Source organism: Chiloscyllium punctatum, chromosome 2 (genome assembly GCF_047496795.1).
Source record: "Chiloscyllium punctatum isolate Juve2018m chromosome 2, sChiPun1.3, whole genome shotgun sequence".
Taxonomy (NCBI): domain Eukaryota; kingdom Metazoa; phylum Chordata; class Chondrichthyes; order Orectolobiformes; family Hemiscylliidae; genus Chiloscyllium; species Chiloscyllium punctatum.
This window is the reverse complement of record NC_092740.1, coordinates 69,627,012-69,645,577: the sequence shown is the minus strand read 5'-3', so window position 1 is coordinate 69,645,577 and position 18,566 is coordinate 69,627,012. Positions and strand designations below refer to the sequence as shown.

The 18,566-nt window shown below is 40.5% G+C and overlaps 1 protein-coding gene across 5 annotated transcripts in view; it reads right to left on the bottom strand.

The window, feature by feature from the left end:
• The window catches only part of fer (fer (fps/fes related) tyrosine kinase), a 199,311-nt gene that overhangs the window by 63,005 nt on the left and 117,740 nt on the right, over positions 1–18,566 (bottom strand). For all 5 annotated transcript variants that reach the window (XM_072583637.1, XM_072583635.1, XM_072583636.1 and 2 more), the window contains 2 exons: positions 10,195–10,287; positions 3,227–3,430 (listed from right to left, as the gene is read on the bottom strand). In XM_072583637.1, coding sequence (XP_072439738.1) covers positions 3,227–3,430; positions 10,195–10,287 — 297 coding nt within the window. The remainder of the gene's footprint in view (positions 1–3,226; positions 3,431–10,194; positions 10,288–18,566) is intronic.

Here is an 18,566-nt window from a genome sequence, read left to right as displayed (position 1 = left end):
AGCTAGAGGAGGGTGGGGGTGGGGAGAGAGTAGCATTGCAGTGGGAGAGGGACTCCCTGAGATTCTTGTAGAGAGAGGAGGAAAACTTCTTCAAGGCAGGCATCCTTGCAAGAGGATTCGCAGTAGGGTTAAAATCAACAAGGTAAAAACAATGACTGCAGATGCTGAAAATCAAATACTGGATTAGTGGTGCTGGAAGAGCACAGCAGTTCAGGCAGCATCCAACAAGCAGCGAAATCAACGTTTCGGGCAAAAGCCCTTCATCAGGAATAAAGGCAGTGAGCCTGCAGCATGGAGAGATAAGCTAGAGGAGGGTGGGGGTGGGGAGAGAGTAGCATTGCAGTGGGAGAGGGACTCCCTGAGATTCTTGTAGAGTGAGGAGGAAAACTTCTTCAAGGCAGGCATCCTTGCAAGAGGATTCGCAGTAGGGTTAAAATCAACAAGGTAAACGTCATTGAGGCTGGAAGTGAACTCAGGACTCTGGTGCTGAGAGGCAGCAGTGCTAACCACTGAGCCACTGTGCCGTCCGCTGCTGGCCTGATTTGCCTTTCTAAAATGCAGCACCTCACATTTATCTAAAGTCCATCTGCCACTCCTCAGTCCATTGGCCCATCTGTTCAAGATCTCGTTGTGCTGAGATAACTATCTTCGCTGTTCACTAACCTCCAATTTTGGTGTCATCTGCAAACTTACTAACTATATCTCCTATGTTCACATCCAAATCATTTTTAAAAATAACAAAAAGCAGTGGACCCAGCACAGATACTTTTGGCATACTGCTGGTCACAGGCCTCCACCTTCCAGTCGTCCCTTTACCTGCAAAAATCCACCCCCAATCAACTTTTGAAAGTTGTTACCTAATACTGTCAAAATTGCCCTTCCTCCAATTTTGAAATTGAAAATTCAGGTCCAGTCATTCTTTTCCATCACTATTTTAAAACTAACAGAATTATGGTCACTGGCCCTAGAATGCTCCCCCACTGACACCTCAGTCACCCACCCTGCATTATTTCCGAAGAATAGGTTGTGTTTTGCACTTTCTCTATTAGGTACATCCACATATTGAATCAGAAAACACACTTAACAAATTCCTCTCCATCCAAGCCTTTAATACTATGGCAGACCCAGTCTATGTTTGGAAAGTTAAAATCCCCTACCATAACCATCCTATTATTCTGACAAATTTGTTTCTCAATTTCCCTATTTGGGACACTAAAGAAACACTGATACATTTCCAAGTCAGGATAGTGGGTGGTTTGAAGGGGAACTTTCAGATGGTGGTGATTCCATGCATTTGCTGCCCTTGTCCTTCTCAATCATGTGTTTGGAAGGTGCTGTGTGAGAATATTTGGCAAATTTCTGCAGCACATCTTGTAGAAGTCACACACTATTGCTCCTGAGTGTCAGCAGTGGAGGATAACGGATGTTGTGCCGATCAAGCAGGCTGCTTTGACCAGTATAGTACCAAGCTTCCTGCGTGTTGCTTGACTGGAGCTGCACTCAGCTAGACAGGTGGGGAGTTTTCTTGCACCATCCTGACTTGTGCACTGTAGATGGTGGACAAGGTTTGGGGGTTTATGTTTAATGCAACAATTATTTCCTCAAGTTTAAGTCAAAGTTTTAATGTGAAATTATAAAATTAATTTTTGAGCACTCTTTCAAAATTCTATAAATTTGCAAGATTGTCACATCTACACACATTTTAAAAATAGGTTAAAATCTGCCCAGATCTTTCAGATGGCCTAGTTAATATCAAGCAACTGCATACATCTTTGTAATATGTTATGCTTTCCATCGTCTTTAATAATTTAAGGTAAACAGAAAGCCATGTAACATGGGATGGTGTGGAGTTGAGCTGAAGTCTGCTAGGAGACATGCCCATGCCTATTACCAGATTGCTCAGTGACAAGATCAAGCCCAAGTGAAAGTCAGATGTGAGTTTCAAAACATGAACATAAAGGAAACGATAATTGGCTTTACCACTGGTAGAGTTACAGATTCAAAGGGTCTGCAAAATGACCAAGTGAGAGATGCCACTACATGAACAAAGCAGCTGTGACAGCTGTGTCAGCTGTGACAGCAGAATGCATGTCAGAATGTTTTTCTTTGCAGACAAATAAACATATGAGATTTGTGGAGATTTATATAATCATAGTGTTACCAAGACGGAATATGAGATTTGAAGTCAGTGATGCTAAGAAGGTTGAGTGAAGGGGACTTTGTTTATAAATGATACTGGAAGACTTGCTTCACTTGTGGTGGGAAAAAGGGAACCTGTCAAAATACCGAGAGTGATTTGCATTTGAATTTACAAGGCTATATTTCTGCTGAGACCATGATGCATTGCCTAAACATGGTGGTATTGCTGGAGATTTTAACAAGTCAGTAAGGAATATCTTTTCTGCATTTTTGTATATTAGGTTCGATTCCCTACAGTGTGAAAAGAGGTCCTTCGGCCCAACAAGTCCACACCAACCCTCCAAACAGCAACCCACCCAGACCAACTTCCCTCTGACGAGTGCACCTAACGCTATGGGCAATTTAGCATGGCCAAATCACCTGACCTGCACATCTTTGAACTGTGGGAGGAAACCAGAGCATCCAGAAGAAACCCAGGCAGACACGGGGAGAAATGTGCAAATGCCACAGGCTGCAATCAAACCTGGGTCCCTAGTGCTGTGAGGCAGCAGTGCTCACCACTGAGCCACCTTGCCGCCCCCAATATTAGTTGCTAACTAAGTAATGTTCAATCAATGTTAAATCTTAGTGCAACGAACAAGCTAAAAGTCTTTAAACATGAAAAGCTGATGTATGATCCTTTGCACAGATCACTAAAAAAATTAATATCCCTTCTTCTAAGTTAGTTAATGATTTCTATGGTGATAGTAAAAGCTTAAAGTACTCAAAATACTGCATTTAGTTGGTGCAAAACAGCTTTAAAATAAATCCTTGAAGAAAAATGTTGGCAGCAGATGAAAAGAAATAAATCAGTTTAATTATGACATTTCTTGCCAGAGGAAGTGGTGGAGTCTGGTACAATTGCAACATTTAAAAGCCATTTGGACAGATATATGAATAGGAAGGGTTTCAAGGGATATGGGCCGGGTGCCGCCAGATGGGACTACATTGGGTTGAGATATCTGGTCAACATGGACGGGTTGGAACAAAGGGTCTGTGTCCATGCTGTACATCTCTATGACTCTATGACAATAATCAGCATACTTACATCTGCATACTGAATGATAAAGTGTCTCCGCTGTCCATCTGAGTAAACAGAAAGTACGTATTCACCAGGTTTGCCGTGGCTTTCTCGGACCAGGAAATCACCTTGCTGTTTCAATAGCTCTTGTGCTTCTATTCGAGGAATTGCTCCATGATACCAATCTTGTTCTGCTAATGGTTTTTCACTGGTAGGCATCACGTCAAAAAACTGAAAAATAAGAGTTATCTGAATTTTCATGAAATGTCTCAACTGTATGCGCAATACTGTGTTAAACACAAAAAGAAGGCATTTTAAAATTATAGCTATTCTCTGTCTTATTTAACATGCATAACAAGAAATCAAATGCACATTGGCAAAAGCATTATGAAATTTATAAACAATATAGTGGAAGTCGAATACTACACTGATTAATTTACTGAAAGTTCACTTGAACAGTAGAGTTCTCATAGTTTCTAATAAAACAGGAAGGCATTTCTGAATTATATTTGTGGCTTTTCTTTGGGATCAACATTCTAGGTATTACATGCTACTATGAGTAAGGGTGAAGGAGTGCACTGGCACTCTAGTTCCACTTCTCCACAGGTCACAACATACTTCTTTCAGTTCGTAATTTGGCCAGTTCAATACCTTATCTATATAAGCTTCGAAACAAAAAGATCTATCAACCAAATTTCTTTACAAATGTTGGTTTATTATCAAAACAAAACTAATTGCTGCATCATCATTGAATATCATATACTGGGTTAGCAACATGCTTTAAAATTCCCCCAAAAGAGAGACAAACACTCTTCAAAAGACAGAAAAAAAACCATCCTCTGTAGATATTTTGAGAAAATGTTTGTCCAATGGTTTATTCTTGAAAGCATAGAATGGTTAGCACTGCTGCCTCACAGTGCCAGAGACCTGGGTTCAATTCCCACCTCAGGCAACTGACTGTGTGGAGTTTGCACATTCTCCCTATGTCTGCGTGGGTTTCCTCTGGGTGCTCCGGTTTCCTCCCACAGTCCAAAAAAAAAATGTGCAGGTTAGGTGAATTGGCCATGCTAAGTTGCCCGTAATGTTAGGTGGAGGGGTGAATGTAGGGGAATGGGTCTGGGTGGGTTGCGCTTCGGCAGGTCGGTGTGGACTTATTGGGCCAAAGGGCCTGTTTCCACACTGTAAGTAATCTAATGTTTTGAATTCTATTTGATATTTTGATGAATGGGCAAGTCACTAAGAAGGAACATTCGTCCATGGAACCTTGCAGACAAAGCTTACTCAAGGAACATAACAATAACATGTTTCTTCAATACTCTTTAGAATAACAAATTGGTTCCAAATTGAACTCAACAAGAAGGGCTTATTTTCAGAAAAGGGAGAAATTGGCTAGGCAGACATTCCTTGCAGGTTTCTTGTCCCGAACAAAAAAACAGAAAGAACAGCCTCAGCTGGGTCTACAGGAGAACAAGCAGTTATCACCAATCATGTGATTTTTGGGAGGTTTTTTAAAAAGACAAAACTGCCAACGTCTGAAGCATTTTCAGTGGCCTTTTTTGAACACCGATCAAGAAATCACTTTTTCAAAAAACTTGAAACAAAATCTATTTTCGGCAATCCTTCAAAACCTGAAGTCCTCCTGGAAATATTAAAAATGAAATGTCTTTGTTGCAATATTACATTTCAATGAAAAAGCCCTTGGGATAGCACAAAGTCACATTCTAAAAGAATGCCTTCGTTTTCTTACGAAGTGATTGGAACAACACTACAATCACCAAAAGTTCTGATATCCCTGGACTGACCTGAATTCTCACTCAGGCAAGCCTCAGTGTACCCATTTCTCTCTTAGCTCCAACTGCACTACCCCCATACCCATCTCAGGTCCCCTTTCTTAAATGTTCCCGCTTCTGCAGAGGATCAAGTATCCATGAGTGAGTTCACATGGTCTAACTTCTCTAGACCAGTTGTCAATGTGACAACAGATTTTCACTACATCTTTTGAAAACTTTCTGCCGTGCTTTCATGGTCACTGATTCAAAAATAAGGATTTCCTTTCCTGATAGCACTGTACATACAACTACACCACATGAATTGCAGGGGGATGAAATTCACAAAAGTGGTTCACTCTCATCTTCTCAAGAACAACTTTCTTGAAATCACTGTCAAAGTCACGTTTTGAAGTTAAAGCCATTCAACAGAAACATCAAGCAAAAGGGGATATGTGATTACATGCAGTTATGAGCCAACAACCTTTAATATATAATGCCTTCAGCCTTCAAACTGCATGGAATAAACCAAATTTGCTGAAAACTGTTTGTTATGATACTGGGACTCCAGGAAGAGGACAAGATGGATCATCCACTTGACATTTCTGGCTATAGATAGTAGCAAATGCTTCAGCCTTTTATTTCTACTGCCATGCTGGGCTCTCCCATCATTGAGGACGGGCACGTGTGAGGAGTCTTCTCCTCCAGGTAACTGTTCAATTGTTTACCATCATTCACAAATGCATGTGGCAGAAGCTGTACAATTTCTATCTAATCCACTAATTCTGTAATCTGTTGCTACAGCTGTTGGGCATGTCTGTTGCTTCACTATCTTGTTACATCATCTTTAGGTATGTCCACATGCTGTTCCTGGTATGCTTTTCAAAGGTCTTCAATGAGTCAGGGTTGATCTTCTGGCTTGTTGGTTACAGCAGAGCAAGAAATGTCTTGTGTCATCACGTTACAAATTGTGGTGAAATACAAGTCTGCTGCAGCTGATGACCCAAAACACCTCAGTTTGGAACTGCTGGATCTGTTCCAAATTTTTCCCATTTTGCAGCAAGTGATATTGTCACACAAAATGGTGTCTTCAAACAACAGGACTACCCTCCACATGAACTATACTGATAACGTCAATATTACCGTGGACAGATATATTTTTGAAAAGGAGATGACAAGGATGAGGTACAGTAGGATTTTGTGACTTGTTTCTCTCACCACAGACCACGGAGTGAGGCTGACAGTAATGACCTTCAGGAATCATCCATTTCAGTTAGTAATGGTGCCAGTCAACAATTCTAGGTGACAGACATTGAAGTCCTCCACCAAAAGCAAATTCTGTGCCTTTGTTACGCGCACGGCCTTTTTCAAAATGCTGCTTACAGATTCATCAGCTGAAGGAGGGCTATAGTAGATGGTCAGCAAGTTTCTTTTTCCATGTCTGACCAGAAACTACAAAACTACTTTGGGTCCACAGTTAGGGATGAGGATCTTCAGGGCCATATCTTCTTCAGTGCAGACTACTCTACTGTCATTTCTGCTGAAACTGTCGTGTTTTGGTGGCACAAGACATTGCCAGGGGTGGGGATGGAGGAGGGTGAGACATTCGCTATAAATGATGATACAGGGAGTATATTGAACATTTTTGAATGTATATTGAATATTGGTACAGTTTCCATGATAAATAGAAGGAAAACATTGCATGGCATGCCTTTGTTGTTTCCAGTGCATACTCAATGCTGGAATTAATACTTTGAATGGTACACAAGGCAATGTCTGCTACTTTCAGGGAGTCTGGAGTTACATATGGACAAGATGAGGTAAGAATGTCAGATTCTGAAGAGCTTAGTAGACTAGTTTAAACTAAAAATCAGTTTTATGTCAAATTATCCCAAAGTAGAAGCAAACCACTACTAGTTATTGCACCATGTAAAGTACTTCTCTATTATTACATTAGTTATTTGTTTTCTTCAAAATTATCAAAGCATTTACTTAAATTGTCAATTGAAACTTCACATTTGTATTTACTAAATAGTGGGAGCAAGGAATCAAACTTGGGAAAATGTCGTAAATCAAAGAGTACAGACAATGGAAAAGAGAACGAGGTACAGGAAGTATAAAACAGAATGTAATAGGAAAGAACAGAGCACGCAAATCAAAGAGATAAATCAACCAGTAAAGAAGTAGCTATACACACTGGTGAAATTTTCTAAACATCCTTGGATTCTGGAGACGTAGTGGAGGATTTGAAAACTCCAATTCAAAAAGGGAGGGAGGCCAAAGGGAGTACCTTTAGGCCAACTAGCCACCTCACAAAAGGTTAAGCTATAAGATAATGCCCATGGTGTTGCAGGTAGCATACCTGCATGGAGAATGAATTGGCTATTGAGCAGGAAACAGCAAGGTAGGGGATAAGGGTTCTTTTCCAGGTTGGCAACTTGTCACCAGTGGGGTTCCACAGTGATCAGTACGAGGACAATACATATTAATGCCTGGGAGGAAGGAAGCAAATATACTGTAGCCAAATTTGCACATAAAACAAACATGGGTAGAAAGGCAGATTGCCAGAAACTATAAACAGTTTACAGAGAGGTATTGATAGGTTAAGTGTGTCGGCAAAAAGTTGGCAAATGGAGTGTAATGTGGGGGAAAAAAAATGAAGATGTTAGTTTTTAAAAAGAAAACAAAAGAACAGTATTAGTTCAACAGAGGAAAGCTGCAAAGAGCTGCAACACAAAGGGGACTTGGGAGTTCTTATGCACAAAACACAGAAAGCTCGTATACAGGAGCAGCAGGTAATGAGGAAGGCTAATGGAATGTTGGCCTTTATTTCAAGAGGGTTGAAGTATAAGAGCGGGGAAGTTTTACTGCAACTGTACAAGACCACATCTGGAGTACTGTGAGCAGTTTCAGTCCCCTTATTTAAGGAAATATATTGTGACATTGGAGACAGTTCAGAGAACGTTCACTAGAATGATCCCTGGCAAAGAGAAATTGTCTTATGAACAATGTGTAAACAATTGGCACTCTACTCACTGGAGTTTAGAAGAATGAGACGTGACCGAATTGAAGCATATAGAAGTCAAAAGGGGCTTGGCAGAATAAATAATGAGAGAATGTTTCCCCTGTTGGGAGAGCCTAGGATCAGTAGACATAGTCTCAGTATTAAGGAACATCAATTTACGACTGAGATGAGGAAGAATTTTTTCTCTGGGATGGTGGGAATCTTTGGAGCTACTTGCCACAGACAGCTGTGGGGACAGAGGTCTTGTCTGCATTGAAGGCTGAGATGGATACTTTCTTGATCAGTAGACAAATCATGGGTTATGGGGAAAGGGCAGGAAAGAGGATGTGATGAAAGTTGATCAGCCACCATGTTAACTGGTAGCAGAGCAAGCTCGAGGGGCCAAGTTAATACCAACTCAATAAGCATTTAAGCTTAATGACAATCTCCTTCCTTTCATGCACCATACTGTACATTTGTTTTGAATGAAATAATCTTTTAACAACTCGTAAATTCCTCAACTGAACTTGCCTCCGTTGGACTTTCAGTTAATGCATTCCAGATCCTAATTATTGCTGCATGAAAAGATTTCTTCTTGTCTCACATTTGCTCCTCTTACACTTTAAAATTGTGCCCCTGGTTCTCAATATTAAGAATTGGAACAGTTTCATCCTATGGAATGCATGTGTGGAGGGAGTGCAACCAAGGTTTACCAGACTGATCCCAGGACTAACTTATGAAGAAAAACTGAATTGGTTAGGACTATAATCACTGGAATTTAGAAGAATGAAGAGGGATCTCAGAGAAACTTTAACTTTCAAAAAGGACTAAACTGGATAAATGCAGGACGTTCTCAACACTCAGAAAAGTCCAGACACAAAGGTGAAAACTTCAATAGGCCATTTGGCATCAGCAATTTAGGACCTCACTCAGAAAGGTGAGCCTGTGGAATTCTCTGCATAGAACGCGGTTGAGGCCAAAACAGCCACAGAGAGCAGTTGAGGCCAAAACGCTGAAAGTTTTCAAAGAGGAGTTAGATAGCCTGTTTTGCGCGAAAGGGATCAAAGGGTAATGAAAGAAAGCTACTGAGGGTATGGGGAGAAGGGTACTGAATTTAAAGATCAGCCATGATCATATTGAATGGCGGAGCAAGCTCGAAGGGCTGAATAGCCTGCATCTATTCTTATTTTTAAAGTTCTATGTTATTTTGTGCAGATGCATGATTTGAAAACTTCTATCTTATCTCCTCCTAGACCAATTTTTTCTGGGGAAAACAGTCCCAACTTTTTAAGTCATAACTGAAGTCACTCTACTTAACCTTTTCACTTATAGATATATGCAGAAACTCTTGATCTCCATTTTATCTTCTGACTAGCTTCCTCTCATCTTCTGATTGTTCGATTAACCTTGCAGTCCTTCTCCGCTGTTCTTCATATTTTGATCAAACATCTGACTTGTCACTCATATTTGGCCAATTACATGCTTTTTCCTTTAGTTTGATGCCTTCCTTAACTTATTTAGTTAACCATGGATAGTGGGTCCTTCCCTTACAATTTTTCTTTGTGAAAATAGACAATATCCCCTCAAGTATCCACTACTACTATTAAATTCTATTTAAGAAAATCATCAGGATAAATTAATTCTTGAAATTTTAATATATATTCTTCCCAATATACCTATACATGCTAATGTAAAGTGAAAAAAAAACTTTGTTTGAACGATTAGTTAAGAATTATACAGTAAGATAATGGTGCTGTTATTCAGAAATATTGAGGAATATTCCAGAAAAGCTGAGACCAAATTCAAGAAAAACAGCTCATTAGTAATAACTTATCTGTGAATAACTCTGCAAGTAAAAAGCCAACCACAGTCAAAGAATGAATTAAATATTTGCAAAGTTTACAAATTTTTGTTGACATCTAAGTTGTTCACTGACACACAGGAAACCTAGATGGATAAATCTCACATGCACTACAACAGTCAGAGAAACTCCATTATCACCACCAACCAGTCTAAGCAACAGGGCAGAAAATTACAACCATTCCAGTAATGTCCATTCACATCCCGAGAATCAATTTAATGAAAATGCAAGAAATGTACAGAGAATACAGCAAAAGGATAATGTAAGGTATGTGAACTGGTAAAGTTATTAAATCCAACTACCCACACATGATTTATCAAAATAGTATGACCACTAAAACCACTTGAAAATACAATTAACTTACAGATGAACTCAAATAATTTTTTGGTGATCTTATCATTCCAGCAATGGAGTGTCGAATGGAGTCGAATTTTGAAACCTTGTCTTTTCCTTTGTCCTGAAAAGAAAATGCAAAAAACTCTCAGAAAATGAATTCCATTCATGTAAAATAGTGTACTATGAAAACCTGATTAGGATTTAATTTGGTTACCACTCTTGAGGGAACAGGAGATTCTTTCAAAACCTATTCATTGTGTAGAGTCATATGTTATGCAGCATGGAAACAGACCTTTAGTTCAACTTATCCACGCTGACCAGATATCCTATACTGATCTAGTACCAATGGCCAGCATTTAGCCCACATCCCTCTGAACCTTTCCTATTCATGTACTCATCCAGATGCCTTTTTATTGTTCAAATTGTACCCACTTCCACTACCTCCTCTGCCAGCTCGTTCTACACACATACCATCCTTTGAATGAAAAAAACTGCCCCTCAGGTCCCTTTTCAATCTTTGACCTCTCACTTAAACCCTCTAGTTTGGACTCCTCTTCCCTGGGAAAAAGGCCTTAGCTACTCACGCTATCCATGGGCCTCATGACTTTATAAACCTCTATAAGGTCTTGTAATCGTCAAGGCAGAAGTGAAAAAAAAAATCAAATCTCAAAAAGAGAACAAAAATTTAAACTGATGAGAAGAGGGTGATGATTGGTAGGCAGGTGGACTCTGATGGGTTAATGATTTGGAGATGCCGGGTTGGACTGGGGTGTACAAAGTTAAAAATCACACAACACTAGTTGATAGTTGAACAGGTTTAATTGGAAGCACTAGCTTCGGAGCGCTGCTCCGAAAGCTAGTGCTTCCAATTAAACCCTTTGGACTATAACCTGGTGTTGTGCGATTTTTAATTTTGTACATCCCAGTCCAACACTGGCATCTCCAAATCTGATGGGTCAAGGCACTGCCGTCAGAACTGCACAAGGGAATGTCTGCTCCCAAACTTCTGTTCAGTTGACAAAGATGCAATGCATGGACATCCTCTTGCTCTTTGCCAAGGACAGGGCCCTTCATGGTAAATATGTGCAGTGTCTAGCACCTGTAACTGAGCCACACTGCAAACCTGACATACAATCTTCAACTGGTTGTTTTAGTATAACCCTTCACACAATTTGAATTGTTAAGCAAGTGATGTCTAATCTGTATTCAACAGCAGATTTGATTCCATGTTCTGCAAACACAGGCAAACACTACATTGAGCAAAACGCCTCATGTAAGGGGAGCTTAACGACTTTCACATACTCTCTTTATACTAAACTTCTCTTATCCTTATCACACCTCAAGGCCAAGAGTTGGGAACATTCGCGCTCTTTTCCACATATGGAGTTGTTTTTCTCATTCCTTGACTGCTGATATGGTAGCTTATTGTCCTTGTACATCCGCTTACATTTTTTCTGTCTGTCCACAATTTGCAAGGTCTGCAAATCTTTGCAAAGTCAGGTCCTTGCTTCTTGGTCTGTCTATGCTTTTATAGATTTCACAATAAATGTTAATTTTCCATTACAGTCTACTATAAAACATACAGGAATAGTGGGATCCAATTTATGCCACGTTACCCCAGCAGGTCATAACAAATCTCTGGTGGGAAAATTTTTAAGACATACGAATCCAGGCAAAACTGCTCAGTCAATTTGACATGTTATGATTAATTAAGAAAATCCAGCATGAATCTGTTGAAAACAAAATGTGTTTAATTAACTTAATTGAATTGGTTTGATGAGGCACTAACAAGATTGGTGAGGGTAATAGTTAACGCAGTGGACATAGACTGCAAAAAGCATCTGATCGAGTACCATATAATAAATGTATCAGCGAAGTTGAAATCCATAGGATAAAAAGGGAAAGTGACAACATACATAGAAAGTAAGCTAAATGATTGAAAGAGAGAATTATGTTCTTATTTTAATTCATTCATGGGATGTCATCTTCACTGATTGGACAAACATTTATCAGCCATCTCTACTGTCCTGTAGAAGGTGGCGGAAAGCTGCTGCTGTCTACTTGGTATCGCTACACTCTCAATGTTATTTAAGAGGAAACTCCAGCATTTTGACTCAGCAACACTGAAGGAACTGTGAGAGAAAATTTAAATTTTTACTTTAAGGGTTAAATGATACTTCCATTCTCCAAGTAGAAAGTACCTTTTAACTTTGTATGGAGTGAACCTTATACAGCTTAGAGACGAGCAGTGTCAGTAAGATTCCTGTAGGCATAGGTATAAACAAGAGACTGTGTTAACAAAAACATTCTGAGTTGCATTGGCCTGAATGGTGTCAAGCTAAAAGTGCTGTTGGAGCAAGTGATGAGTATTCAATCATATTCCTGACTGTGCTTGTCGATGGCAGACTATGGGGAATCAAGAGGTGAGTTATTTGCGACAGGATTCCGAGCCTCTGACCTGCACTTGTAGTCACAGTATTTAGATGGTCAGTGCAGTTCACTTGCTGGACAATGGTAACTTCCCAACATATTGCCAGTGGGGGATTAGTAATGATAATGCCAGTGAATGTCAAAGGATGATGGATAGATTCACCTGATGAAGGAAAAACACTCGGAAAGCTTGTGATCTCAAATAAGTCTGTTGGACTATAACTTGGTGTTGTATGACTTCTGAATGTTACTTGCCACTATCAGACAAGCCTAGATCTTGTCCAGGTCTCACTCCATTTGGACATGGACTGTTTCAGTACCTGAGGAGTTGTACACGGTGGTGTACACTATGCAATCATTAGTGAGCATCCCCACTTCTGATCTTATAATGGAGGGAAGATTATTGACGAAGTAGTTGAAGATGGATGGATCGAGAACACGACCCTGTGGAACCCCAGGAAAGACATCCTGAATTTCCAAAAACCACAATGTTCTCCGTTTATGTTAGATGTGATTCCAACCAGAGGAGACTTTCCCCACAGGTTCCCATTGATGTCAATTTTGCTAGGGCCCCTTGATGACGTACTCTGTCAAATATGGCCTTGATGTCAAGGGCGAATAATTATCTTGCAGAAGGTATACACTTCAGTTCCCCAAGTATTGATAATAATCTACTGTTTTACTTGGTCATGCTAATTTCTGAGAGATCATTAGGCATACAGAGTACAAATTCAAAATTTGTAGGTGATACCAAACATGAAATTATTGTGAACAGTGGGAACAGTGATAGACCTTAAAAAATCAAATACAGGTTAGTGGATTGTGCCAACATGGATTACATCTAAGTTAATGCAGAGAAGTGTGAACTGATATATTTCCTGAAAGCACTAAGAAAAAACTTTATATAATCTCGAAAGGGTGCAGAAACACAGACCTGGCAGCATATTTGTACAAACCTTTGAAGATAAGATGGCAAGTTGAGAAACTGTTATAAAAAATAGTGGATTATGAGTTTTACAGATAGAGGAACAGAATAAAAAAAGCAATGAAACAATGAGACTTCAGAAAACTCTCATTCTGCTTTGACAGGAACATGTGTCCAATTCTGAGCACTGTGCTTGATGAAGGAGGCAAAGACTTCAGACAAAGCTCTGTGAGATAGCATCAAGTGAAGCGAAACTCTACTTGCAGGAATAGATTGAAGAAACTGGAGATGTTTTTTTTTGGAAAGGCAGGTGGAGAGCAGCTTGAATGGAAGTTTTCAAAGTCATGAGAAGTCCAGACAGCAGAGATAAGAATAAATCTTTGACATTGGTGGTGGTGTCAAGGCCAGAAACACTAATTTAAGATGATTAGCAAAAGAAGCAACAGTGTATGAGAAAAAACATTTTTAAATAGCAAGTGTTTCAGGTCTGCAATGCACTGCCTGAGTATGCAGTTGAGGCAAATTCAATTATAGCATGCAAAAGCAAAATGTATAAGTACTTAAGAAGAAGAAATTGCTGGACTATGAGTTAAGAAGGGCTAACTGACCTGTCCTTGCAGAGAACTGGTGTGTTCACAGTGAGCTGAGCAGTGTTTTTCTATGACGTAGTCATTCATGGATTCTATAATTTTAGTTACTAAAAATGTTGTAGCATTCTTTAAAATATTAATCCAAAGCCAAATCTGGACATTACACCAATAGTACATGAGGGAATAAGTACAGCACACAAAAGATTTTTTTTTCCTCGAGAGGGCAACTACTTCCAAAGATTTAATTTGATATCAGCAAAAACAATTAGCATTTATTTGGCATCTGAACAGTGACTTAGTTCATTAGAGAACACTAACTAGGAATTGTGAGAATCACTTCATGCCATGAAAACGAAACTTCTATTTATGTAACTCTGTAGCTCCATTAGTTGGCATTTCACAATACTTTCTTTCCCTTGTCATGCTCACCACTCAGATTTAACCAACTATAGCTCATAACTATGACTACTGGTGCATTTAGAAAGTACCAGCGTTTTTCTGAATAAGGAAATATTTTCTCAACACCTCTGTTCAACAAGTGTGCCTTTGCAAAGTTAGCAGATCCACTCACTTTTTCAAGTATGAAGCATACCTACTGATTTGATTTGGTGGTCACATCAGTCTCATTGTGATGCATGAATATAGGTTAGCACAGATGGCAGATGGCAGAGGAAATATTAGGGCTCCCAGGCCCGTCCGCTCCCGCATGACCAACCGCACCCTTCTTTCATTCTTCTTTACCTATTTTCTTCATTTAATTTTTAAACCAAATACACCTTTTCTTCCTTCTGTGACTGGGGTGCTGGAGGGAGGTTGCAGGGAGCTATTGAGCAATGGATCCAGTACACACCCCAGCCCCCCACCCCCCACTGTTTCCTTTTCATGACTTAAGCAATAGCTCCAGCATTGATCAATTGGGATCCCTTCCTTTCCTCAGGTGTTTTGGCAGCGTCTGCAATAGTGACAGAGTGAATGATCCCTCAGTCCTCGAGAATTAATTTGGACGATCCCTCAGTCCTCGAGAATTAATTTGGACGATCCCTCAGTACTCGAGCGTCGAGTTGGCCCTGGTCCTCAAGTGGTGGGACAGTTTCCTGGCTATGGCAGTGGCTAAAGTATCGGCAATGATGAGGCAGCATTGACAGAGGCAGCATTCTGAATCCAGTTTGCAGCGGCAGGGGCTGCTTCAGCAAGCTTCCTCATTGCTGTTGTGGCCTGAGGGACAGTTTTGGCAGTTGCGGAGTAAAGCAGCATCCCGTAGCCACTTAACAAATCAAGAAACCGTGGATGGAACAAAAAATGAAATTTGTCTTAAATTATAAAAAGAAATAATTCACACAAAATTATGTAATGAAAATGGTGCCTGATTATGGCAATTTATATACATTTTATTGTACTTTCATAAATACAAGTAACAATAAATTACTACGCTACTGTATGTGTTCATTGTGAAATCCAATAAAATCAACAGAACATTCATGGGATCACCAATATCAGGTTTCTTAGCAGAAGCAGTAATGCAGAGACTCAAATCAACAACCCTCCCCACTACCCAACTCAAAATATGGGTCCGCTACTTGGATGACACCTTTGTCATCACAAAACAGAACAAATCTTGCCCTTCACTCCCCTCTAGAACATCTTGACATCAAGAACAGCTGCATAAGAATCCTATTCATTGGCTACAGTTCAGCCTTCAACACTATTATCCCCTCGAGACTGATTACTAAACTTAGTGATCTTGGACTAAGCCCCACTCTCTGCAACTGGACACTTAGTTTCCTCACCCACAGGCTACAATCAGTGAAGATTGGGGACAATATTTCATCCTCACTAACACTCAACACCGGAGCCGCCCAGAGGTGCATCCTGAGCCCTCTACTGTACTCACTGTATACCCATGACTGCATCGCCAAATACCAGACTAATGTCATTTATAAGTTCGTTGATGTCACCGCCATACTTGGTCAAATCTCAGATGGCAATGAAACAGACAACAGACGGTAGGTGAAAGACCTCGAAGAATGGTGCACTGAGAACAACCTAGCTCTCAAATGTTGGCAAAATTCAGGAACTCATTATGGACTTGCGGCAGGATGTTACTCATGCTCCCCTACACATTAACAGCACAGAGGTGGAACGAGTGGAGAGTGTCAAGCTCCTAGGAGTGGTCTTCCACAACAAGCTTTCTTGGACTCTTCATGTGGACGCACTGGTTACAAAGGCCCAATAACATCCTTTCTTCCTCAGGCAGCCGAGGAAATTTGGCAAGATGGTGAATACCTTTGCCAACTTTTATAGGGGCGCCATCGAGAGCAATTTGTCTGGATTTGTCTACTACTGCCTTGTATGGTAACTGCATCATTCAAGATCAGAGACAGTTAGAGAGTGGTGAACTCAGCCCGGACAATCACAAAGGCTGACCTCCCATCTATGGAATCCATCTACCAGGCCCGCTGTCAAGGAAAGACTGCCAGCATTCTCAAAGATGCATCCCACCCTGGCGATGTTTTTCTACAACGTCTATCACTGGGGGGGGGGAAGGTACAGAAGCCTGAACGCATGCACCAGCTGGTTTCATAACAGTTTCTACCCTACTGTTGTTAGAATACTGAATGGACTCTCAAACTCTTAACATTCGCCTATACCTGCGTTTTTGTTTTTGCCACTGTTTACCTATTATTTACTTATCTATGTGATCTGTCTGTATTGCTCGCAAGACAAAGCTTTTCACTGTGCCTCAGTACACGTGACAATAAATTCAACTCAATTCAAATTAAAGAAAACTTATAACATCATCAACAATATCCTTACTGGCATAAAATTCACAAAAGAGGAGGAGAACAACATCACCTCCCCTTCCTAGATATCACAGTGGAAAGAACAGCTAATGGAGAACTTGAGACCAGCATCTACAGGAATGCAACACATACAAAACAGATACTTAACAACAGAAGCAAGTACAAAAGGAAAAGGAGAATATTGTAGAGGAGAAGAATGAGATATGAGACATTAGACTAGAAAAGAGTGAGGTTAGTAAGGAAGAGGTGTTATCAATTCAAGAAGGAGTGAAAAGTAGAGGAGTCCTCTGGGCCGGATGGGATTTATCAGAGGATTCTCTGGGGAGCTAGGGGGTAGATGGCGGAACCCTTGGGTTTGATCTTTGAATCGTCATTGTCTGCAGGTTTAATACTAGAGGACTGGAGGATTGCAAATGTTGTGCCCTTGTTCAAGAAAGGCAGTAGAGATGACCCAGGTAATAATAGACCAGTGAGCTTTACTTCTGTTGCAGGAAAAGTTTTGGAAAGGATTATGAGAGATAGGATTTTAATCATCTCGCAGCAACAAATTGATTTCAGACAGGCAACATGGTTTTGTCAAGGGCAGATTGTGTCTCATAAACCTCAATGACTTTTCTGAGAAGGTGACCAAGCATGTAGAGGAGGGTTGGGCAGTTGACTTGGACCTCAGTAAAGCCTTTAATAAGGTTCCACATGGAAGGCTGTTGGAGAAAATGCAGAGTATTGGGATTGAGGGTGATTTAGCAGCTTGAATTAGAAACTGGCTTTCTGAAAGAAGGCAGTGAGTGGTGGTTGATGGGAAATATTCAGCCTGGAGTCCGGTTACGAGTGGTGTGCCATAAAGATCTGTTTTAGGACCACTGCTGTTTGTCATTTTTGTAAATGACTTGCATGCAGGCATTGGTGGGTTAGAAAATTTGCAGATGACACTAAGGTCGGTGGAGTAGTGGACAGTGTGGAAGAATGTTGCAGGTTGCAGGGGGACTTGGATAAAGTGCAGTATTAGGCTGAGAGGTGGCAAATGGAGTGCAATGTAGATAAATGTGAGGAGATCCACTTTGGGAAGAATAACAGGAAGGTAGAATACTGGGTCAATGGAAAGATTCTTGGTAGTGCGGATGTGCAGAGGAATCTTGGAGTCCATGTACATAGATGCCTGAAAATTGCCACCCAGGTTGATACTGCTGTTAAAGCGGCATACGGTGTGTTAGGTTTTATTGGTAGAGGGATTGAGTTCCGGAGCCGTAATGTCATGATGCTAGTGCGGCCGCACTTGGATTATTGCGTACAGTTCTGGTCGCCCCATTACAGGAAGGATGTGGAAGTGTTGGAAAAGATGCAGAGGAGATTTACCAGGATGTTGCCTGACCTGGAGGGAAACTCTTATGAGGTAAAGCTAAGAGACTTGGGTCTGTTTTCATTGGAGAGAAGGCGGCTAAGAGAGGATTTGAGAGAGACATGCGAGATGATCAGGAGGATTAGATAGGGTAGATAGTGAAAGTCTTTTTCCTAGGATGGTGATGTCAGCTTGAATGAGGGGGCATAACTGCAAATTGAGGGGCGATAGATTTAAGACAGATGTCAAAGGCAGGTTCTTGACTTAGAGAGTGGAAAGTGGGTGGAATGCCCTGCCTGCTAAAGTAGTTAACTCAGC